The 23,760-nt window shown below is 36.9% G+C and overlaps 2 protein-coding genes and 1 pseudogene across 3 annotated transcripts; all 3 read left to right on the top strand.

Moving 5' to 3' along the window:
- The first annotated feature begins 6,101 nt into the window (after nucleotides 1-6,101).
- naf1 (nuclear assembly factor 1 homolog (S. cerevisiae)) lies at nucleotides 6,102-13,780 on the top strand. The gene is made up of 12 exons (XM_055158668.1): nucleotides 6,102-6,156; nucleotides 6,747-6,800; nucleotides 6,892-6,942; nucleotides 7,102-7,152; nucleotides 7,449-7,774; nucleotides 8,049-8,190; nucleotides 8,767-8,860; nucleotides 8,967-9,049; nucleotides 9,510-9,670; nucleotides 10,177-10,228; nucleotides 10,473-10,551; nucleotides 11,195-13,780. The coding sequence occupies exons 2-12, from the start codon at nucleotides 6,747-6,749 to the stop codon at nucleotides 11,569-11,571; spliced, it is 1,470 nt and encodes a 489-aa protein (XP_055014643.1). The 5' UTR covers nucleotides 6,102-6,156; the 3' UTR covers nucleotides 11,572-13,780.
- Nucleotides 13,781-14,553: 773 nt separating this feature from the next.
- On the top strand, nucleotides 14,554-18,153 carry LOC129410435 (CD209 antigen-like protein E). Of its 2 annotated transcripts, none has more exons than XM_055158631.1 (6): nucleotides 14,554-14,665; nucleotides 15,471-15,560; nucleotides 16,024-16,095; nucleotides 16,358-16,509; nucleotides 17,414-17,517; nucleotides 17,801-18,153. In XM_055158631.1, exons 1-6 carry the CDS (start codon nucleotides 14,566-14,568, stop codon nucleotides 17,949-17,951), a joined length of 669 nt encoding a protein of 222 aa, XP_055014606.1. In that variant the 5' UTR covers nucleotides 14,554-14,565; the 3' UTR covers nucleotides 17,952-18,153. The 2 variants fall into 2 exon arrangements, with proteins under 2 accessions (XP_055014606.1, XP_055014605.1); XM_055158630.1 differs by having other exon boundaries at nucleotides 16,355-16,509.
- Nucleotides 18,154-21,221: 3,068 nt separating this feature from the next.
- Nucleotides 21,222-21,337, top strand: LOC129410465 (5S ribosomal RNA; annotated as a pseudogene).
- Nucleotides 21,338-23,760: the final 2,423 nt, after the last annotated feature.

Genomic DNA, 23,760 nt, shown 5'->3' with positions numbered 1-23,760 from the left:
GGGTCCAACACATGCGGCTGAACACGCTGTATCACCATGATGAATAAAAGTTTATTCTACCTCTATCAGGGTGCACACCTGTCTCCCCCTCCCTCCCTGAGATGGGCGGAGGAAGGGTGGCTCACTCAGAGCCTACGTCACGTTTGGAGAGCGGAGCCTGTGCTTTCTCTGGACGGGCGGGGGGATGAGCAATAGCCGGTCTTTCATAGCTCCTGGTCTGCAACTGCCTCCAAGAAATCAGTAAGATTTCATAACATTGTGTAATGGATGTTCCGAAACCCAAATTGTGCTTGTATATGTGCAGAAAATGAAATGTGAAAGGAGTTATTTTGCATGAAATGGGACCTTTAAGAGCAATTTCATTTTTTTATGATATTGATACAATGTTAAAGCACAAGGCTTTTCCCATGCAGTGCGTTTCAAATTAATTGAAGTAAAATGGGTCAGTCCACAGCAGTTCTCTTACTTAGTAGCCTATGTTTATTCTGCAGGCCAGCCCTGCATCCATTAAAAAAATTGCAATTCCGTGTATTTTCTATCCTATCTAAAGCCAGCATAAATTTGCAAATAAAACAGTGGCTAGAAACTTCAACCCAAACCATGCTCATGTGTTTTCGCATTAGCCAACACCACAACGGGCAGGCTAACTTACAGGCTAACCCAAAAAGTAATAAAAAATAATACTATGCAGATTGTTTTACGTTAAATGCACTGGAACTAGTACGAATTTTAGCATGGGAGTGATTATCTTTGGAGTAATTTACAGTTTTAACTGATGTAAAAAATACATTTATGTGCACATTCTTGCAGAACTTTTAAGTACTGATGTTTTTCCATGAGAATCTATGCATTTGATACCTCAGTCAGTATTGATACAATGAAACTCGGTATCACCCGACCCATTCCAAAAAAAATGCATCCCACCAAAATCAGTGTGTCAAATGAGTGTTACACTTTAGTTTTCCCGAAGCAGCTGCAGTAGCTCTAATGGTTCTAGAAAGTCTAATATTCTAATTTGTTTTCCTTGTCATGCTTCTCTCTCAAACCAGTCTCATGGCCTGGGTTATGTCAACAAGTCCCGCGCTCAACATTGACCCTTCACTTCAGCAATTAATAGAGCCCATAGCCAGTGCAGGAGGACATCCAAACAGTAACAGATTGGACCCCCCACAAGCACAGGTCAAGGCTGCCCTCTCTCTCCCCCATTCTTTCTCTAAATGTCTCTAAACTTCGAGAATTTGACCCCTCTGCGCAACCAATGTTTATGTGCATTCACCAAATTGGATTGCTACGCTTTTTTGGCCGTGCACTCACAGAGGTCTGAGGAATTTGAGCTGATATGAAAATAATTGCACCACTTAGGCAAAGTTTGACATGCTAACAAGTGCTGTGTTTGAAGAGTTTCAAACAGGTGACGCGATAGGTTCTAGTGTTTAGGTGTAAATTTGTTGTAACTAATTGTGCAACGTGAGGTGGTGCATATGAATTTGTGTCTGCTATTTTGTATGTGCAATATGGCAAGACAATGTATTTAGGAGTACTTTGATTATTTTGGTATTTGTCTGTTTTTAGATTACATTGGGGTATGCTGTTTATCTAATAAGTTGACATTGACATAAGTTGCTTTCAGTAACTTGGAAACATGCAAATATTTGGAAATACTGACTCGAACAATTATGCACTTTTGGAGAAACACGTGTGCCAACAAAGCAATGTGGAAATTATTTGTGATAAAAACAAGCTTTTATTGTTCTCATTGGTGCAGAGAAATGTCCCCTGCATTTGACCCATTCCTCACTGTCTCTGGAGGTTAAAACCTGTCAATAGAAGAGGGGGGCACTGATGGGGATCTCTGGATAGGATGAACTAACTGGCAGTGGAATAGGTCTACTTTGCATGTTCTTAATAATCCAAGAAGGTCCACTGACTTTCTGTTCAAAACTGTGGAGCCTTGCATACTGGCATTGTAGATAGTACGTAGCAGCAGATTTTAATTTTCTTGTTTTTATTTTTGAGAAATTGCTATGTGACATCACTCATCACATGTATACATCTGTTAATACGACAAAGTTGGCAGAGAAAGAGTGCAGGTAGGGGAAGCAGCCAAGTCTCAAATGCAGGACAGGAATACAGGAATATTTTATGTATTATTTTATTTTATGTGTTTATTTTGGGCAAGTAAAGATTTACATTCTTACACAATGGAACATATAACATAAGTGAAATCATGATAGAAATGAAAATAAACACAACAAAAAAAGAAATGTTTTTGCCCAGAAAGAAGTGGGAAGAAGAAAACGTATTTAATCCCACCCCCACTCTTCTAATCTAACACAATGAGCTTCTTTTGCATTTTTCAGACATTTGAATTAAACTATATGAACTATTTACAAGTGCAGACAAAGAGTCACTGTTATAGTTCGGTCGTATAACATAATCATACCAACAATGGTAATTTTAAGGATACAGACAATGGTAACAGACAACAGCACAAACCAGCAAACATAAACCAGAGCTATAGAAGGAAGTATTGTTCTAATATTATGACCCACTCTCTATATACTGTGACCAGACCATATGTTTATATAACAACTTGAATTTATGGATATTTTGGCATTGCTTGAGACGTATATCCAGATTGTTCCAGAGTTTTACACCACATATAGACACACAGAAACTTTTATGAGTAGTTCGAACATTGGGCAATTTGAAATTTCCATACCCTCTAAAATTAAAAGTTCTCTCTCTCATTTTGAACAAACTTTGTATATTACATGGTAGTAAATTGTTGCATGCTCTCAATAATAATATTATATATAAAATATTTTACAAGATCAGGAATCTTTAGGAGCTTGGATTGAATAAAAAGATTATGGGTATGTTCTAAAAAAAACTACTTTATGGATAATTCGCAGAGCTCGTTTCTGTGATATAATTATTGAATGAAGTGTACATTCTTAAGTGTTCCCCCACACTTCAACACAGTCTGTGAAATAAAGGAGAACCAATGAACAGTATAATGTACGAAGAGCATTTTGATCAAGGTAATGTTTCACTTTGTTTACTATAGCAAGACTTTTTGGAAATTGTAGTTTTTATGTGTCTAATTTGAGCTTTCCATGATAATTTACTGTCTATTATAACTAACTAATATAATAATAACTAATATATTCAAACATACATGAAACAAAATGCAATTTCCATCCATCCATTTTCTTCCGCTTCTCCTGACACTTCCTCCAGTGGGATCCCAAGGCATTCCCAGGCCAGCCGAAAGACATGGTCCCTGCAGCGTGTCCTGGGTCCTTCCTGGGGCCTCCTCCCAGTGAGACAAGAGATAACAAATATAACGTTGAGTAAGATGACGATTTATTCTGTGGTGGAAAGAGTAGTACAAATTAGTACTCAAGTAAAAGTAGAGTTGCATGGCTAAAAATGTACTCACAAGTACAAGTACTGCTTCCAAAAAGTAAAAAGTACACATATATTGCCTTTTAATCAGTCTGCATATTCTCTGAGCTCTGACCAATCAGAACGGGCAATGCAGTGTTGCAGAAACAGCCGTGGATAGGGACATGTACTCAGAACAAATGATTCTAAATGTAACTCTCAGACCAGGAGGAGAATAGTTTCTTTCCCTTCACTTGTTTCTCATTCTCTCTTGGTTGAAACTCATTCTTCTCTCATGTCATTGTAGATTACTTTGACTTGGGACACCACTTTCTGTAATAAAAGAAAAATGCCCAGACGTATTTAACAATACTTGATCTGTTAATGCTGTGATAGAATTACAACTTTGAATAATAGTTTTAATCAGCTGCTGCATATTTCCAATTCAAACCAGCGTCTGGCTTCTTTTAAAATGTCAAAGTTTTGTAAGAGAAGATTCTGTGTTGTAAGTGTTGACATAAATGTTGGAGTGTTTTAACTCTCTGCCTGGTCCTTTATGTGCCTTAGCTCTGCCTGAGTGTGTTGGTACAGTTGGTTTTATTGTTAACATAACGTGAAAAACATACATCTTAACTTAGCAGGATGGCCTTTCCACAAATCTGACCTGTAACTAGACCTGATGGCATCACCTCTTTGTCTCTATGGACAGGGAGAAGTTTATTATATACTTATATTACGCTATTTTCTCATTTATGTTATGTTGTTTACTCATCAAAAACAGACCTGGAGTTATGTTTAGTTTCATTCACATTTTTAATACACAAACCCTGCATATTTAGACTGATTTCTTCTCTCAAACCAAAAACACTTCTATCTATTCTATTCTATCTTGCAATGTCATGTAATAATACAGGAAGTGCTCCACTATGGTTTTTAAACCCCATACACCGTCATTAGAATTATTCTCTTCTGAACTAAAAGTAAAATGTAGCTGTTAAATTGAAAACTACAGCTTCATGACATCACAAGGTAGAAGAGAGCATTTTGAGCTGTGGAAATGAAGACAGATTCATAATAAAGGTCTACTCAAACATGTGTGAATGAAACTCCAAATATGTTTTTGATGAGGTAACAACATTCACACGACTAAAAGCTGACTTAAAACATTTGTCAATTTTGAGTAATATAGGACTTTTAAATTAGTTAGTCCTTCTTTTTTCCTTATATGGTTATCATCTCTTGACTACCTTCAAAGTCTAAAACAACTCCAGCTGGAAACATGGAAGTGACACAGCAACAACAGGAAAAACTCCAGGAATCCCAGGAATTCTCTGACAATTGAACGCATCACTGTGAATGGTGTGACTGGATGTCCACTGAGGGCCATTGGTGATGCCTTCAGGGAATGTTGTCAGAGCGTTTTGTCCTGTTTTGTCACAATGTTTGAAAGACTGAGGCGTAAAAGAGGAATGCGCGCTGACAAACAACACCTGCTATGAGGAGACACCTGCTGCTGCCACAAAATAAGCAAACACCATCGGAGAGGTGCTAAGAGAAATGGCACAGGAAAAGAAATAATTCCTCTCATCAACTGTAATGTATGAAATGTTGGAATGTTTTTAAAGAAGGCTATGCTTAGTTCTCCAAAACATGTCAAACAAGGAAAACGATGAACAATACTAGTGAGTGACCCTATAAGACCATTTGATGTTTTTGCTTCATTGTGCAGGTGTCTATGGAAACCGGTTGTTTTCGAAGTTTGTCCTTCTCCGCCTGTATCACATGGGAGCAGGTGTTCATTGTCTTGTATTATAAAGTATTTCCATAATAAACTCAAATAGTGAGTTTAAAATCTTTAACAAAAATTTGTACTGGTGATACAGCCAAAATTTTTGATATAACAAATTAACTAGTTATGCCACTAATTTCAAGCACAGCTCAAATGCTGATATTGTCTGGAATTAAGATAGATTGATTTAAGACTATGGTTCTGAAGTAGCCCAAACTTAACTTGGAGCTATTTGAAGAAACGTTGTAATGCTGCCCTCTGGTGGCTAAGCACACTATAACGGCATATATTAAGGATATAAAATTAATCCTATGTCTTCCTTTGCACTATATAGTCCATATATAAAAAATGCATAAAATGTATATTATGGGGTAGTAAACGAACAGAATGATGATGAATGAATGCAATACATAAGTGCAGATTAATTACAATTGCTTGGACAAAATAATTTTTCCTTTTTGTCTGCGTGTAACCTAGGCATTTTCTATTTTGCTGACTAATGACTTGAGTATCTGGAAATAATAGGCTCGCTAGTCATACTTTAATTAATTAATGTAACAAGTTGGAGACTAAGATGCGCATGGTGACTGCGCAGATGAGGAAAAACACATCCCACATGTTTAACCCATGCTGCTGAAACGAGGCCGAAAATATTACTCAAGTTTTTAAAACTAACTACAATAAGAACGGATTTGTACTTTCAAAATAAAACGTTTGCGTTTCCATCATTTCATTTTACATTAGTTCGTGTTTCCATGAGTGTATTTTGGTGTTAGTTAATGTTATTCGTTACACTGTACATATTAACATATTCATGCAGTTGCATAAACGCAAAGCAATCAAATGTTCAACCGATTAAAACTACAATAATGTTTTATTCTGGAGGTTTAGACCGGATGTGACTTGACATTTTACTGCCAACTAGTAACTCTTTCCATACATTCCCTGTAGCCTCGTTGTGCGTGGTATATTGGAAAGTAAGTGTCTTTATTTCAACACGATGACCATGTAATTCATCTTTTACCTTTGTAAACCAGCGAGTGTTTTAGATTTGTGGTCATCTTTAGTTGGGTTGAGTTCTTTAGTTTGATAAGGAAGTTAAACAAATCGATGCTAGTGTACGTAGCTAGCATGTGTTGTGTTATCTTGAATGTGATTCACCTTTTCTCTGTTTATTTGGTAGTCTATATTTAAGTCAATAAATCAATAAAATACCTGGTCGATTGTAATTAAAGCCGATAGTGTCTGTAGTTTTTGTTGCAAAGCTTCTGTAATCTGTCAGTGAATGGATTTTACAGTGAATGGCAAATAACATGTTTAAGAGGTTAGAATCCATCATGCATATTAACATCGTCTATATTGTAATTATTTATCATAGTACATTTGGAAAGCTCCACTGACAAAATAATACATGTCCAAAATCTATGAATAATTTGTAATATGTAATATCTACCCACCTAAATTCAGATTCCTGGTTCTAACCCATTTTGCCATTCAAATTGTAATTTCTATATTGATTTTATTGCAGTTACTATTTTAGCACATATTCATGTTTTGTAACTTTCAGATGGAAGAAACAGTACCAGAGGATACTTTACAGAGCCCATGCCCAAAATTAAAGGTGTCACCCTTCAAATGTTGATGTCTATATTGCTTTTTATTGCAATTTCATCTTTTGTTCTAATCCATTGTATCTCTATTGTAACTTTTAGATGGATGAAAAATTGCCAGAGGATCATTTGAAGAGCGTATCATCCCCCAAAGTAAACATCTCCATTCAAATTTCAGTTTCTATATTTGTTTGATTTATTGTTATTACTCTCTTAGCTTGTGTTCTAATCTTAAAATGTCAAGACCTAATACATGAACCTAACTGATCTATGTGTTCTAACCTGTTCTGCTGTTTGTATTCTTATGTTCAGATTGAGGAGAAAATGCCAGAGGACAGTTTGCAGAGTCCATCATCATCAAAGGTAAAGTGTTCAAATTACGAATTCTATTAGGGCTGCACGATTCTGGCAAAAATTGTTCTTCAAATTGTGATCTGTTTTTAAAAAGTAGGATTCTACAACTCCAGGAGCATCCAGTTTTTGAGATTTGAAATATCAACTGATCATTTATGACACAAATCCTTCAGTTTCAGAATATTCTTTGAGAGGTCTAAACTCCAAGAAAGCACAGGATTTTAGGATCTTTTTTTTTTTTTTTTGCAATTGGTCTTTTAGCTCATGTTCTAACTTTATGCTTTTATTTCTGGTGTAACATTTAGATGGTTGAAATGCCAGAGGGTACTTCGCCCACCCCACCTACCTCTCAAGGTGAAAGTTCAGTTGCAAATCTCACAGTTGAACAAAGTGCGCCAAAGAAAGAAGTTTCACAGATGTTATTGGCTCCTAAAGATCAAGAGATTGCGATGGATGTCACAAATCAAATGGAGAGCCTAAACTTTGAGCCTGGTCAATTGGACGCTTCAGCACAACTCACTCAGACAGAAAAATGTCAAGACAAAGAAATACAGATGACAGGAGATCAACCATCAACCGCCATTTTAACTGAAGAACAGAACTCTGAGGACTCAGACGAAGATTCAGACAGGTAAATGAATCAATAGTGTTCTGTGCTGGCTGTATAGAGAGTAGCGGTGGGAGATAAATATTGAAGAAATGGATAATGTCGGAAGTGTTGTTTTTTAGATATGCACAATTAGAATATCAAGTATATTATCTTTCAATAAGACAAATTAAAACTAACAATGTAATGATGTAATGTAAAATGTAGAATTGTCTAATGTAATATACAAAACAAGAATCATCAATCATAATCAGTTTTCATGTGAATCCTTATACATGTCCTCTCCTTTGGTTTGCAGTGACAGTTCCTCTTCCTCCTCCTCTTCTTCCTCATCTTCCTCTTCTTCCTCATCTCCATCTGTCCGAATGCTGGAGGAAGACGATGATGAAGGCTTCAGTCAACCTGCCCCCATCAGAATACAAGGAGAGGTCCTGCTTGAGGTCTGTCTCTTAAAGAAATCCTTTTCGTTACACTATTATCACTACTACTGTTATATTCTATTGTTAATATGCTTGTTTCTTTTATATTTGAACTGACATAATTCTATTGCATACACGTTAACATTTTAGTTTAGCTCCAAATGGATTTTCTAACTATACCCACACTGCAGTAAGTCAGCTATTAGTCTTACCCATAGTGATATTGCAAGACAACCTGCTTCTCCACAACGTGGAGATTGGAAATTTGGTTTTAACTACCGTGTTTACGTCAAGTTTACTGAAGTCTATTGCAACAGCTTTTTTAGTTCCAGGTCGTCTTTGCAAATGAAAATTGGTTCTGCTAATGTGGTAAAAAGTGTTGACAGCAAGATACTATTTAATACTAAAACTAGTATTGAAACTAGATACTAAATTCTCCTAAGGCTAGTACTAAAAGAAATCATATAAATAGTTTCTTGCATAGTTTTAGAATTGTCTGGCTCTGCACCAGAAATTTCCGTCAAAATTAAGAGACTGTCATATAAATAGAAAACTGTAATATCAGTAGTCATTACTTATACTATGATTTCTGAGCAGGAGTTGCCTGAGGTGGAGGTTGTGAGTGTGACTTTACCTGAGGATGCTGAGCTGCAGCCTGTGGGAGCTGTCTCCAATATTCTAAATTGTCTCGGTGAGTTTACAGAGCCATGCAGCATCGTATGAGCTAAAAGGATGCGAAAATGCCATTATTTCATTTTTGCCAAAAACTCAAAGATAAAGATTTGTTATTTCTGCAGTTGTGGTGCAGTCGCTCAAAGACACTCCTCCTCTGAAAGAAGACAGCATCCTCTTCACATCTGAAAGAGTCTCTGTGGGAAAGGTGAGGGACATTGTACAGCACTGTTCATCAGTAATAGACTTGTTATGTATTTGATCATTTTTAATAATGTTTTAGTTAATCTTATATATGATCAACTAAATGGAATAGGAAAAGACAAAAATCCAACCAGATGAAACAAAACACAAACATTTGCTTTGCTGCTGTTTGATTTAATGTACACTGTTGCAGCCTTCTGGACAGAAAATTCAACAGCATAAACTATGTTATTTTCTCCTGTCTTACCTCTCACAAACCATTTGGTATTTGTCCAATCCTGTGCAATTGTATTGCACATTTCATAAACAAAAGCATTTCTGCACAATACTCTTATCCCAGAACATTTCTTCTATTGGTAAAATAACTCCTACAATAGATTCATTAGTAAATGTATGTAGGTTTTGAGCTTTGATGTTTCTTCTTAACATATTCCTTGTTGTCCTCTTGTGCCCTCTGGTGTCAGGTGTTTGAAGTGTTTGGCCCTGTGTGCAGTCCATTTTATCTCCTGAGGTTTAATTCTGACCAGCAGATTCACGACAGAGACATCACTGTGGGGCTCACTCTGTTCTATGCCCCAAATATAAAGGAATACACAGACTACATCCTCACTCAACAGCTCAAACAGTAAGAACCACACTGTACAACTAGAAAAGCACTCAGAGAGCGCAGACCTCCGCCAAGGACTACCCCCATTTTTTATATAAATTGCGATAAAATCAGTCTTCTGGATCAGATCCGGATCAGCCTTTGGAATATGAAAGAGGATCCCATTGTCCATCCCTGAGTCAAATTTCATGGGGTTTGGTCAATAATTAACCGAGATATTGAGAAACTAAATTTTTGGCCCCATTTACCGCAATGTTAACTAAAATTTCAAAGTGATCCAGAATCCAGGATTTCTTCCGGATCACCCCCAAAATGAAAACAGTTCTTCCTTTTCACATTTCCAACAAATCCTGAAAATTTCATCAAAATCGGTCTACAACTTTTTGAGTTATGTTGCTAACAGACAAACAAACAAACAAACAAACGCCGGCAAAAACATAACCTCCTTGGCGGAGGTAATGATGTCTCTCTGTCAGATGGAGGCAGGGTCACTCCTGTTTCAATCATATGGTATTTTTAAACAGGGAAAAGGGATCTGACGCATCCTGGAAAAATGATGCGGAACCACCTGTAGAGGTAAATAATATTACAGTACATAATCTACACAGTCAAACTGTTTTATATATATATATATATATATATATATATATATATATATATATATATATATATATATATATATATATATATAAAATATAATTTTTTATAATTTTTATTTTTTTTTTTTTTTTATAACTTCCTTGCATCAATTATTTGTTTTGTCGTGTTTATCTTCTAAAGTGCATCGATGTGTTTAAAGTAAATTCCTTTATGTGTCCAGGCTTTGGATTACAGCGATGACGAAAAAGAGCAAGAAGCCAAAAAGAAAGGAAGAAAGAAGAGGAACCACAGCAGCATAGGTACAGACTGTTCTGAAAATATCTGCAAATGTTTGTATACAGGAAACTAGCTGCTTTTTAACTACTTTCTACATTGTATATACATACAGAAGAAATGAAATATATGAAGCAAGATAAATGGAATTATGTAATAAGAAAAAAGTTTAACTAAATTTTTTTTTGGACAAAGTGAAGGATAGCTAGTTTGAGGATTTGAATATGAAATATAAAAAACATTGTTGAGTAATTTACCATTTTTCTTTGCTACATATATCTATATATCTTCAGTATGTGTATAAAATGTAGAAAGTAGTAAACATAAAGAAAAAATAGATTTGAGTTGCCATTTTTTCATCAGCTAATTCATTGACGGTTTTGAGTTTTGAAAATTGATGAGTTAGAAAATTGGCAAATTAGAATTTTGAAAAATAAGATATATTATTATACATGTGGGCATTTTGTAAATATGAAATCATTAGATTAATTTCAGAAAAAAATATACAACTTAAGGCTTTTGGTTTTGTTTTTGTTGAGGGGACAGCACTATAACATGGTTAAAAGCCCAAAAAAAGTCAGTTTGATATTTTCCCTTTTCATACACTCTTTTACACAGTTTTGAAGCTCTTATTTGAACTGTACTATATTTTTATTTCTTTTTTGTCAGACAACTGCACTGCTCAGAACAACCAGAATCCGCACCAACATCAGCCCGATACCAGGACTTTCCCTCCCAGACACCAGCGTCCTCCCTTCAGGCACCAGAACCAGAGGAACCCTGCTTTTCGCCCGTCCAGACCCCCTCCACCTTCTCCTCACCATCACCGCCCCCCTCCTCCTCCTCCAGGACAGCCCCATGGACCCCCCATGTACCCGCCCCCTCCCTGCCCCTATCCCCCTCACCACCCACCCCCAAACTTCCACATGTACCCCCCTCCTCCCGCCTTCTTCAACCCGGCCTTCGCTGCACCCTTCTGGCCACCGAACGCCATGTCCTACCTGGATCTCCCCCCGCCCCCACCTCCCCCTCCTCCACCACAGTGAATGTAGTTACTTCTTACTTAAAGGTGCACTATGTAATTTTTTTTTTTGCCACCTGCTTCTCTCCGTGGGGATGTCATTATTTTTGCCTAGAATATTCCTACATTTTGGCATTTGTCATGTGTATCTTGCATTTACACAAATACAGGTGTTTTCATTGCAGAAATATATTCTTGTAGTCTTATTGTGAGTGGACTCGCCTCCCCATAGAGCTGATCTGCAACTTGGATTGTTTATTAGGGTTAGGGTCATTGTTGCTTGTTTGTTTCATTTATGATAAGTTTATTGCCCTACTGTTGAGCATTCTAAGCAAATCTATAACACCTCCACGGACACAAGCAGGTGGTGGTCCTTTACCAGAAAAGACACAGTGCATTTTTAAGTCGTATTCTGTAATTGGTGCTAAGCAAAACAAAAAGAAAAAAAAATGCAGATTGACTGTTTTAAGTTGGGCAATCTCATATTCTTTAGGGCTGCAAGATTAATTGCAATTTGGATGGCTGCATTTAGCATTTGCAGTTTTTGACATACCATAATTTCACCCACGAACTAAAAAAGATTTGTTCTTTTATATAAAAACTGCTAACCCTGTAGTTTAGATCTGTCCAAAAATGAAATGCAATATTTTTCCCAAATCATTTAGCCCTAATATTCACTGACATTGACTATACTCTGTAAATAGTTTTGAAGGCAGACAAAAATGTAAATACAAAGAAACCAATCAAATGCCAGATGACTGAACCATGAGATCAAAATTGCATATGGTCCTATTTTCCTAAGAAAATGAGATAAAGTAACATTTTTGCACTTTATTTTATAGTAATTTTCAACAACAATAACAGCATCCGGCGCACAATTCTAGTAAAAATATTTATATAGAATGCAGGAGACTTGTTTTAGCTCTTCTTTCTCCGCAAGCTTGTGTGGAAAAAAACAAAAACATATTTACATAGACATTTCTGATGGACTGAAAAAGGGTTTATTTGTTTCAAGCTAAACAAAATTGCAATGGCCATTTTTATAACCAGTGAATGAATTGTTATCCTTTTGTTTAGACATTTTTAAGTCATTTTAAAAGGTAAAACTTTTATGAAAATGTTGACAGTTCTAGCTTACTTTTCCTCTACAATCTTAGTATTCTAGACCCGCTGTATGGAGAGGTTAATCAGACGGGAAGTATTGTACAAATATGAGTTATACCACTCAGTTTTGCTTAATGTTCATGTTTTTCTACATTTTTTGAGTACTGTACTAAATTTTGTTTTATAGCAATCTTGTTTCACTGATGCCTAAAGAAAATAATTATACTTTTTTTTAAGCTACTGTGAGCACCTTATAAACTTGATCACTCACATTTTCACAACTGCCTCTTAGAATGGGGCTAAGTAGTAAACTATGTGCATTTTAGGCACATCATTGTACAAAATATATAATGTATGTTATGTACACCTCCACTAATATTGGCATCATTGGGGAATCAAAAAACATCACCAAAAATAATGTTGCCAGCCTTATGAATAGTTTAATATATTTTAGAGTATATTCTAGGCAACTGCTTATGGATCACGACCTGGAACTATTATCATGCCAATAATTGCATGTTTTTTTCCTGTATGGATTTTTTGGGCCATTGTCGACATCCGATGTTGGTCATGCTATTGTGACAGATATCTGATATTCACCAGTCCTGATAAAAAATGATAACAAAATGTTTTTATTTGAGATATGAACTCATTTGTAACATGACTTCATTTATATTTTAGCATAATGTCTCTTCTATTTCCATTAGCACTCATTAATCTGTTAAAAAATAATAATATGCAGTGTGGACAAACTGGGAATGACATATGGCATAAAAAATATTGGTACCAAATTATCAGCAAAAGTTTATTTGTCTTATACCAATATCTGGGGAAACTGATATCACTGATAACCAATAAACTGTCTCTATTTTGAAACATGATAGTTTAGTCCTGGTTAAATCTTGGTTAAGCCCCGGTTAAATCCTGGTTTACTTCCAGTTTAATCCTTGAATCACTGCTGAAGAACTGCTACAATCAGAAATGCCAATTTTAGTGGAGCTCATTGTTTATTTTTTGTTTATTGTGACTTCTAGTGTCATTAATATGATTTGTCATATTGTTTTGTACTAATGAAAAAGACTATATACTTGTACAGCACAAAATAAATGTCTAACAAGAGTTGAACCGCAGTTGAAGTTGAATTGTGAAACTTGTTTTTAAGATGTTTGGAAACGCTTGTATACGCAAGTGGGTTTCTCAAACGAACATGTCCTCATGACCTTATGTATCTGAATTGCTCAGTAAACCTCAAACAAAAATTAATTTACATTTTTCATTTTGTGATACAGAAAGGAGAGCAGTATTGTATTGTGTAGCTTTATGATTACAATACTACCAGAATTGTTTTTATTTTTTTTATTTATTCTCATATGAATATATATTTTTAGTTCTGAATTTATGATGAAAGCATCATATTGGAAAACTGATTTTTCAGTTTGCTTTAATCACATTTTTAGTAAGGCACTGCAGGTCAGATTTTTTCCCTAAACGTGAGCTGAGTGTGTTTTTTGTTTTTTTTTTTTCATGAAAATTATTAGATGGATGGATTTTATTATCATATAGAAAAGTGGTGCTCATTCACTAGTCTTTCTCAAAATATGACAAACAGCCCGACTCCAGTCCCGTCCCCCCTGTACTTCAGGACACTTCAGGGCTCTTGCGTTCACACATGAAATCTGATTGAGTCATATTTTATTTACAATGTGAACCGTCTCTCCAAAAAAATCAAATCTGGGAAAAAGTCTTAATGGAACGTCAAGACCTGCAGTGTGAACGTAGGTGGTCAAATTGATCAACCCTGACATATGTACCCACACAACCAAGAGGAAATGACTAAACATGTCTGTGGTCATGTTCAAACATGAGAAGGTACATCTTGTTTAGTTTTACTGTAGTACTCTGGACAGATTTAAAGATGGCTGTGTATTTTCACTCCAGCACGTCTGAAATCAGCGTTGAGATGGGAGAATATCAAGAGATGGACCTAACTGAGCCCAGGTCCACTTCAAAACCAAGTAGGTTATTTTATCAACAATATTAGGCTGCTATTGTCTAGTTATTGTTACATGTACAAGTACATTACCTTATCCAATGTAAATCATAACTTTAGAAGTGTGTGACTAAAAATTACTGTATGTAGTGGTGGAAGATCAATTAAGGTACATAAGTAAAAGTGCGGATACAGGAGCCATAATATACTCAAGTAAACATAAAATATCACATAGATTTTTTTCAAATCCAGAGCAACTGATAAGTCCGATAAGCTCTTCCAATATTTTTATATATAGGGACAATTTATATTCTTTGATTTTGCTACAAACTCATTCACGACCCTGTTTTACTATAAACTGGATAAGAGAGCTGTGTAGTCACATTTTGTGCAGTGTCTATTATTATTATTATTATATTTTGTTTGTGCAAAGATTGAACTCAAAATATTTTGGTCTGATGTCATCATGAACATGCTAAAAAGCAAACCTCTCAGACCATATGGGAAGAAATTAGCCATTTTCAGGCTGGTTCAAGAACATAGTGGAGCAGAGATACTGCTTAAATGTAGTAAAGTAAAAATGTTCACTGTAAAAGATACTTTACTTGAGTACAAAGGCCTAAATTTATACTTTTGTACTGACAAACATACTCCACCATTGAAACTATGACAATCAGTAGTTTTAATTTAGACGAGGACTATTCAAAAACTGAACATCTTACTGGTCTGTACTTGGATTAAATTAGTTCTGTACCAGGTCTATATATACAGTAGGACTTGCGTTTAATATTTAATTTTATTTTCCTTTTTTTTCTCTTTTTTTTCTTCAGAGTGCAAACATCTAAGTGGCGTAGTCCTGAGCTTTGGCATCTTGTGTATTCTGCAGGCTACTCTCAACATTTCTCTGAGACTGATTTTGAGTGAGTTCAATTGTTTGCTTTTTATTATATTAATTAAAAACCATGTCAAAACATTGTCATGAACTGAATTTTCATCAGCAGATATGACCTTAGATTTTTTGCCTCTCATGTTATGTGGACACATGTAGCAGTTATTACATTTCAGTAATAACAGTACACCATCAAGTTGTAAACATGATAGTGCTCAGTTGCACAAGAAAACCCATCTTGCCACTCATCTAAGTGGCATTTTCAGTTCTCACAAGATTCGGAAGTCTCTGCCTTATCTGTCTGAATGAGGAGCTGCGTACATTGAAACCCTCCATAGTTTTTTACAGTATGGAGTATTTGCTACTAGTCGGTTCACAACTTAAAGACTTACCTTTACCTTTAGCATACTCTGATTTCTTTGTTCTGTGTTGTACCCACTGGTCTAGTGGGTGTCTCTTTATTTGTAAAACTAAAATAGATTTGACTTTCACAGCAGAGAAAGCTGAATTAACTGCAGGTGAATCCTTTACGACCAGAGCTCCAGCCCCTATCACCAACACAACAAGTAGGTGTTCTTTTCTTGTGCATTAGAGCAGTATGGACACTAGGACTGAAATACTTACATCAGAATAGTCATGACTAGTAATCTGTTAAAATAATCATAATCATATTTTCATAACTGAAATTGTTATCTTGAGAATACAGACTCTAAAACACAAGCACAAAGACATTTTATTGCAAAGACTGTGGCATTAAAAAACACATTATACGTTCTTCTTTTAACCTTGCAATAAGTATTTCACATTTTTTTTTGTTTTCTGGAGCAGAGGACATGAGCAGACTGTGCCCTCTTGGATGGCGACGATATGGGTCCAAGTGCTACTTCCTTTCTACACAGAGAGCAGATTTTGATCAGAGTCGAAAAAACTGTGAGGTGATGGGAGCTCAACTGGTCAAACTCAACAACAGACGAGAGCAGGTATAGAAGTCATTGCAACTTTAAAATCATCATAAATATAATCATCATCATCATTAAGCAGAGAAACAAAGGCCACATCACACCATGTTAAATGGTTAAAGTGAGTGTCTTTCCCAGACATAACAACATAGTACGTGTTGTAGTTGTTGAGTTGGAATCGGATTTCATTGTTCAAAATTAATGTGGGAAATATGGACATGCATAAAGCTCCACAAACCAGTAGATGTCACCAAATCTATTGGTGCTACTGATTAACATTCATCTGATAATGTTCAAATTCCTAACTGTTCCCCTTTGCCCCTCCAACTTTCGATCAGGTTTTATATTTAAATTTAGATTCACACATTCTATTCTGCTATTAATAATTCAAAAGAACCTCATCACTAATGTGTACAAAGTAGTGTTCATTAGTAGGGATGTAACAATAACCGAAATATCGTGATATTGTATTGCCAGAGTTCTCACAATAATATCACTGACCATCACAATATATTGAGTTACAAGTCTCTTTGTTTAAATTAAGAGTTATGGTGCAGCAATAGCTAAAAAAAAAAAAAAAAAAAAACACAGGGAACTACATAGATCCATTTCAGTGTAGACTACATGAAGAAATAACAGTTCTAAGCACTTTTGAATCTTAATTCTTTGGATTAAGTCTTGTCAAGGTATTTTAAGAGGAAAAAGTACCATATTAACAGTTTTGTATTGCAATAAACATTGTATCGTGAGATGTATATCATGAAAATATCATACAGAGAGATTTGGATATTGTTACATCCCTAATCGTGAGCCTCCCCACCATGTTCTGAGTTTTCCCACGATATTGCTTCATACCGTGACAATATCATATGGTGAGACTTGGATATCGTTACACCCCTATTCATTAGTGCTGTATTATCCTCAGGGATTTCTCACTGGACTCACAGAGGCTGCGTGGATTGGGATGACCGACAGAAACAGGGAGGGCATCTGGTTGTGGCTGGATGGGACCCCGGTCAACAGAAATGAGTAAGACTTGAGTTAAAGCGAGAGCGGTATAGAGTTCTACCAACCAAGAACTATAAAGTAAAATATATTTGATGAAAAACTAAAGTAGCTGTTTTACAAATACATACAATTTGGCCAAAGGGACGGGAGCTAGACTAATTTTAGATGATTTTATTGCACTGAAAAACGAGTCCTTTCTGTGAGCTTGCACCTTCACAAACCTGTCGCTCCATATTATAACTACAGCATCTTTCCTTGCCTGTTTAATGTTTTAACATGTTGTTTGCTCTGGTTGTGTTCACAGGCTGCAGTGGGCCCCTGGACAGCCTGACGACTCTAACGGCGGTGAAGATTGTGGCGACATTCGAAATCAAAATAACTTTGTTGGTCTGAATGACGCCAAGTGTTCATTTCTGATGCAGTGGATCTGTGAGAAACCTCTGAATGGGATGTGAATGTGGACTTGAATCAATCAGGACACAGATATTCAGTATATGTTTATTGATTATTGTAAATATACGAAATACTAAGAAATACTCATGGGGGGATGGAGCAGTCATAGAAGAGCAGCCTATTGTTACTAATATTACTTAAGTGCTGGGAGTTCTTGCCAACATGTATATTATTTTGTCTTTGAGTAAACAAAATTAAAGAATTAAAGAATCCACACAAACTAAAACTATAGTCTAATAAAGTATGAACAGTATGAGCATTAAAAATAGTAAGTAATCACATAATATTGTAAATAACAGCTGAATAAGAAATATGGAGCACTGATAAAAGGTCAAAATGCTCTGTTCCTCCTCGTGATGTCATATAGTGGTAGTTTTCAAGTTAACAGCTACCTTTTACTTTACCTATTTTAGTAGAGATTGACAATTCCAGGTCTAATCATCCAAATTATTTTAATGAAGGTGTACGAAGTTTAAAAACACAGAAGAGCACTTTGTGTTTTAGTACATGGCATCACAAAGTAGAACAGAGTGTTTTCAGTTTGAGATATAAACTCAGTTAAATATGCAGCTTGTCTGTTAAAAATGTTAGAATGAAACAAAACAAAACATTAGATATATTTCTGATGAATCATCAATCAATCAACAACTTTATCAATCCCAAAGGGCAATTCAGTTCGCACATCTCTGGTCGTGCACAATCTGTAAATAATAAAAGTAAAAGAAAAACAGACGCCATACATTCAAACCTCAGACCATCAGGGACACAATAGCAAATTTACTTTAAAAGATTTGGAGTAGCAGTTGGTCTTTTGCTGTGGGGGTGACATATCGCCTCCCAGAGGGCATTTGTACAAACTGTGAGTGCAGTACATTGTAAGGCTTGCTCAGTATGGCCTTAGTCTTTGGGAGCACCCGATGTCTCCACACAGAGTCCAAATCCTCCATCTGAACACCGCTGATTTTGCCACACACTTTTACTATCTGGTTCAGACTGTTCTTGTCCTTCACAGATAGCCCATAAAACCAACAAATAAAAGAAAAGGTAATGAGAATACAACATTACAACACAGATCAGAAAGTAGGGTAATATGGTCCCTTTAAAGGGCCCATCTCATGCAAAAAACCTCTTACTGATTTCTTGGAGGCAGTCACAGACCCGGAGCTATGAAAGGCCGACTATTGCTCATCCCCCGTCCATCCTGATAAAGCACAGGCTCCGCCCTCCAAATGTGACGTAGGCTCTGAGTGAGGCGCCCTTCCTCTGCCCATCTCAGGGAGGGAGGGGGAGACAGGTGATACGGCGCATTCAGCCTTATGTGTTGGACCTGGAATTGGACGAGGACTTTGAGGAGGACAAAGCCCAAGCACAGCGTCGGCATCATCTGAACATTACTGATTGGTAAAGTATTAATAAACACTAGTAGATAAATGTATTATATCGTGTACACTGCAGTGTAGAACAATTAGCTTATGCTGTCACTTTTGTTTTGGTGTTCCTGTGGAATTGTCAGCTGTTGCGGGGTGGAGGCGGGGCGGAGGCGGTGGAGCAGGAGACGGGGGCAGGTGCAAACCGCTTTCTGCTACGTCAAACACGTCATAGGTGTAGCTGGCCGCATCATCGTTGTAGCAGCTTTAGTTCGTTGTCACGTGGGAGGGTGGCAGAAATACGCTGCAAATTGTTAAAAAAAAAAAAAAAAAACACAGAATCTATCTAAAAACCACTTTGGCTACATACAAGGCCCACACATCACTCTTAGACGGTAGAACGCTCTGAAAAGTTGATTTTGCATATGATGGGCCCTTTAAGCTGTTTTATATCTGTATTGCAGTTTACAAACATAGTGAATAAAATATGAAATAATTATCTTTGTATGTTACAGTTTAATTTTAATATATTCTCAAAAAAGCAGCATATGTCCTCTTTAACTGGTTGCGGCTGTGGAGATACAGCAAACAATGAACGGATGATATTACCGCAATGTACCACACGTTGTACAAATACATAGAGCAGTACTCTATTCCATATCTTAGCTCTTTATAATTGAAGAAGTAAAGAGAGATGGGCGGTAGGTAGCAAATTATAATGTTAATCTGCACGGCTAAAATCACACCAAAAGCTTTTTTTTTCACATATTTGCTATCTTTTTTGCTCGCACCATTTTGCTTGTCCCCCGGAGACGGCTTGAGGAGGGTTCTTAGCGTTGATACACACGTGAAGGAGTTTACCCCCAGGATAACTGACAGAAAAAGGCATTCAAACTTCAAAAACACCTTTAGAAGAACTAGGTGGATTTTGCATACGGTCATGATGAAAGAATAACCCATCATAGTGTAACCCCATGCTATGGCCACTACTCCAAAGCGATATCGTAGAGGTCTGTATTTTAGAAAAGTGACGGGATGATTGACTGCTAGGTATCGCTCAACACAAACCAAGCTATGGAACAGTGGATGGGCGATACACAACAAACCCACAAAGCAACTCCACACGTATATATAGAAAACAGGCACAAGCTGGAGACTGACCACAGAGACGACTGAAAAAATTGACAGTAAAAAATCAACAGATATAACGCTTAAAGTGAGCACATCTGTTTTTTCGGTGAGTTTGGAAGAGGCTTGGTTGTAGAAGACCAGACTTTGCAACGGGAGGCACAGGAAAGCAGGGACCACCAGGAGAACAGGGTAAAGACGGAAAGGCTGTACCAGGCAGGGGTCGCATATGCCGAAGAACGTGTCATTGATCATCTCCATGGTCTGGAAATATAGAAAGGGAAAGGTAGAGGTGGTTCTCGATCAGGTATGATTGATATTTTGCAGTGATGTTACTCTAGGGGGGTCTGCGTGTATGATTACGGTAGAATGTTCAGCAGTTGCCATGGTGACGAATGTACAAATTAGAACACACTGCCAAATAAGTTGTAATATAGTCTGAAAACTCAAACACAACACATTTTCAGGAGCCTGTGATCAATACTAGAGTTCATGGTTCTGTTTAGGAGTTTGATTTTCAACAATAAGGTGATTAAGGGGAGAGTGACTATAATGTAATATGAAGAATTATTAGCCAGGCTGGTGCCACCTAGTGCCTCCACTCACTTTCATTTCTCTCCAGCGACTAGGTCAGGAATCAGAATACACTAGAAGGTTTACAAAAATCCCAGAAGTGCAAGTTCAGGCACTAGCCAGTCAATGACGAGTCATATATTCACTGTTGTGAACAGTTCTCGAAATCGCAGATTTAAAGCCAGAATAAAGAGATGTTTGGTCAATTTGGCACATACCGGCTTGTAAAAGCCTGATCCCATCAGATCTCAGAAGCTAAGCAGGCTGGGCCTGGGTAGTACTTGGATGGGAGATCGCTAGGAATTCCAGGTGCCACAGTGGGGCGCCAGTGGCAAAAAACTGTCGTTGTGTCCTTAGGCAAGACACTTCACCCACATTGCCTAGTATGAAAGTGGTGTGAGCGTGAGTGATGGTGGTGGACGGAGGGGCCAATGGCGCAGATTGGCAGCCTTGCTTCCGTCAGTCTGCCCCAGGGCAGCTGTGGCTACAGTAGTAGCTTACCACCACTGAGTGTGGAGTGACAGAATAATGAACTGTAAAGCGCTTTGGGTATCTTGAAAGGCACTATAGAAATGCTATCAATCAATCAATTTCATCAAGGGGAAAGACGTTTTTGCCCATTCTTCTTACGGGATTTAGGAAAAGCTTGTATGTTATCGGCGCATTACATACATCACGACCAAATAGCAGCGATTGGTTAAATGATAGAAAGTACCCGCCTACCGTCGAGCAAACAAATTCTAATGCTGTGAGGTCAGACAGTTTCCATGAAGTGAAACCAGCTGATGAATCAGGGTATGGAATTATAGCTAAGAAAAAAAAAAGAAGTTAAATAAAGCAATAATTTAAAAAAATGTATTCACCCTTTGGTTTGTTGACAGCGCTTGGCCTTCTCTCAATGACTTTTATCAACTTCAAACTTAAATTCAAGTTTTGTGGTTTTTACTTTATTTTTGTTTATTAGGGTCGTCCCTGCTATATCGCGGTTCACCTTTTGCGGTCTCGCTGTTTCGTGGATTTTTTTTGTGCAATTTTGCATGCCTTTTTTTTTACATTGAATAAACAAGTATTGCGTATTACAGGTGGGTAGTAATTACACACGGTTGGGTCAGGTCTAACCCAGGTCTAAATCAGGACTAATCTTGGCGAGAGAACACAAGCAGAGTGTCCACAAAGCACTATCAGGCAATTGCCGCGCTTACCTCCGGAATGAAAGGTTTTCATTCCGCACTCTTCTCTCTAATTCATATAATTAATGTCTCTCTCTCTCTTTTTAATTTTAATCTTTAATTTTATGATGATTATTTGTGTTTTGATTAGTTTTTATTGTGATTTTAATGTATTTCTCTTTCTGTAAAGCATTTTGAATTACTTTGTGTACGAATTGTATACAAATAAACTTGCCTTGCCTTGAGGTGCGGAGCTCTGGGCAGGTCCTTTCTCCTGCGGTCGCCTCTGAGCCCATCCCAACAGTGAGTCCTGTTTCAGTTCTAGTTTAGTTCTGGTTTACTCCTGTTTTAGTCCTAGATCAGTCCTGGTTTAGTCCTCCTCATCAGTCCTGGAATCAGTTCTAGGTTAGTCCTGGATTAGTCCTGGGTTAGTTTTGGTTCAGTCCGTGGCGGCTGCAGCGCAAAAGTTTGATATAATCTCGGGTTAACGGAGGATGTGGTGTTGTACTGGACCCGTGCAGGACTCTGCGCTGTAGGGCTCCATTACGGAATAAATTAATCTTGGGTTTGTTACATAAAGAAGAAGGAAAATAACAAAAGGACGACAGCAGCAATAAGTTTTAAGAAGGATGCAAAAAGTGTTAACTGTCCTGTTTGAGAAAAGTGTATAAAATGTGTGCTGATTGGTTTTACAGACTTAAAACAGATATAATCATTGTAAAATATAAAGTTGACTACTTCACGGATTTCCCCTCGGGTTATTTTTAGAACGTAACCCTGCGATAAACGAAAGACCACTGTATTTGTTTATTCCATATGTGTTCAAAAGCCCAGAGTCTGAACAATTTTCAGAAATATCAGACAAGAATTTATCTGTGGTAACAGATAGACAACTCTTCAAACCAGAGAGAGACATTTCATTAATATTATAACATTGTGAAGCTAAAATCTGACTTACCTTTGAGCATGTACTGATGTTGTGGTCCAAGCTCTGATCAAAGCAAAGTATTCAACTCATGCCACGCCCTGCATCTCATTTACAAATCACACCTCTCAAACAGGGCTGCTCGATTCATCGCATTCAGCAAATCAGGCAGAATTTTTTGCACTACCATAATTTCCTGCTCAAATAAGAAAATCTCCTGTCTTATTCTGCATAAACACTGCTAACATTGTAGTTTAGATCTGTACAAATATGTTCTGAAAAGTAATTCTTGTATAAGTTTGTTTAAAATTCCTACCTTTTATTCATTCTTTTGGACACTTTTAAAATATGAACTTTGAACAGAATCCTATTATTTAAACATAAATCCGAGTCTCCCCTGCCTTTGCTCTCCATGTTAAGTCACACACCCTTCAGAGCGCTATTACAGCACAATCAGTGTCCATGAAACTAGTGTCAAATGAAACTACCACACATTGAATCGTGTTTGTCAAATTGTTGTACAGATTTGGATTATGTTTCTGTATATGAATGGAGAATTGTTGTGTATGAGCATGGATAAAATAGGCTTGTGGGCTGAGCACTGGACAGAATTTTACATAAGCAAGGTTACAATAGGGCCCGGAAGGAG

Source organism: Boleophthalmus pectinirostris, unplaced genomic scaffold (assembly GCF_026225935.1).
Source record: "Boleophthalmus pectinirostris isolate CB_2022bp ecotype Guang Dong unplaced genomic scaffold, ASM2622593v1 HiC_scaffold_22, whole genome shotgun sequence".
Taxonomy (NCBI): domain Eukaryota; kingdom Metazoa; phylum Chordata; class Actinopteri; order Gobiiformes; family Gobiidae; genus Boleophthalmus; species Boleophthalmus pectinirostris.
The sequence above is the reverse complement of the archived record's forward strand: the minus strand, read 5'-3'. Positions and strand labels throughout refer to the sequence as shown.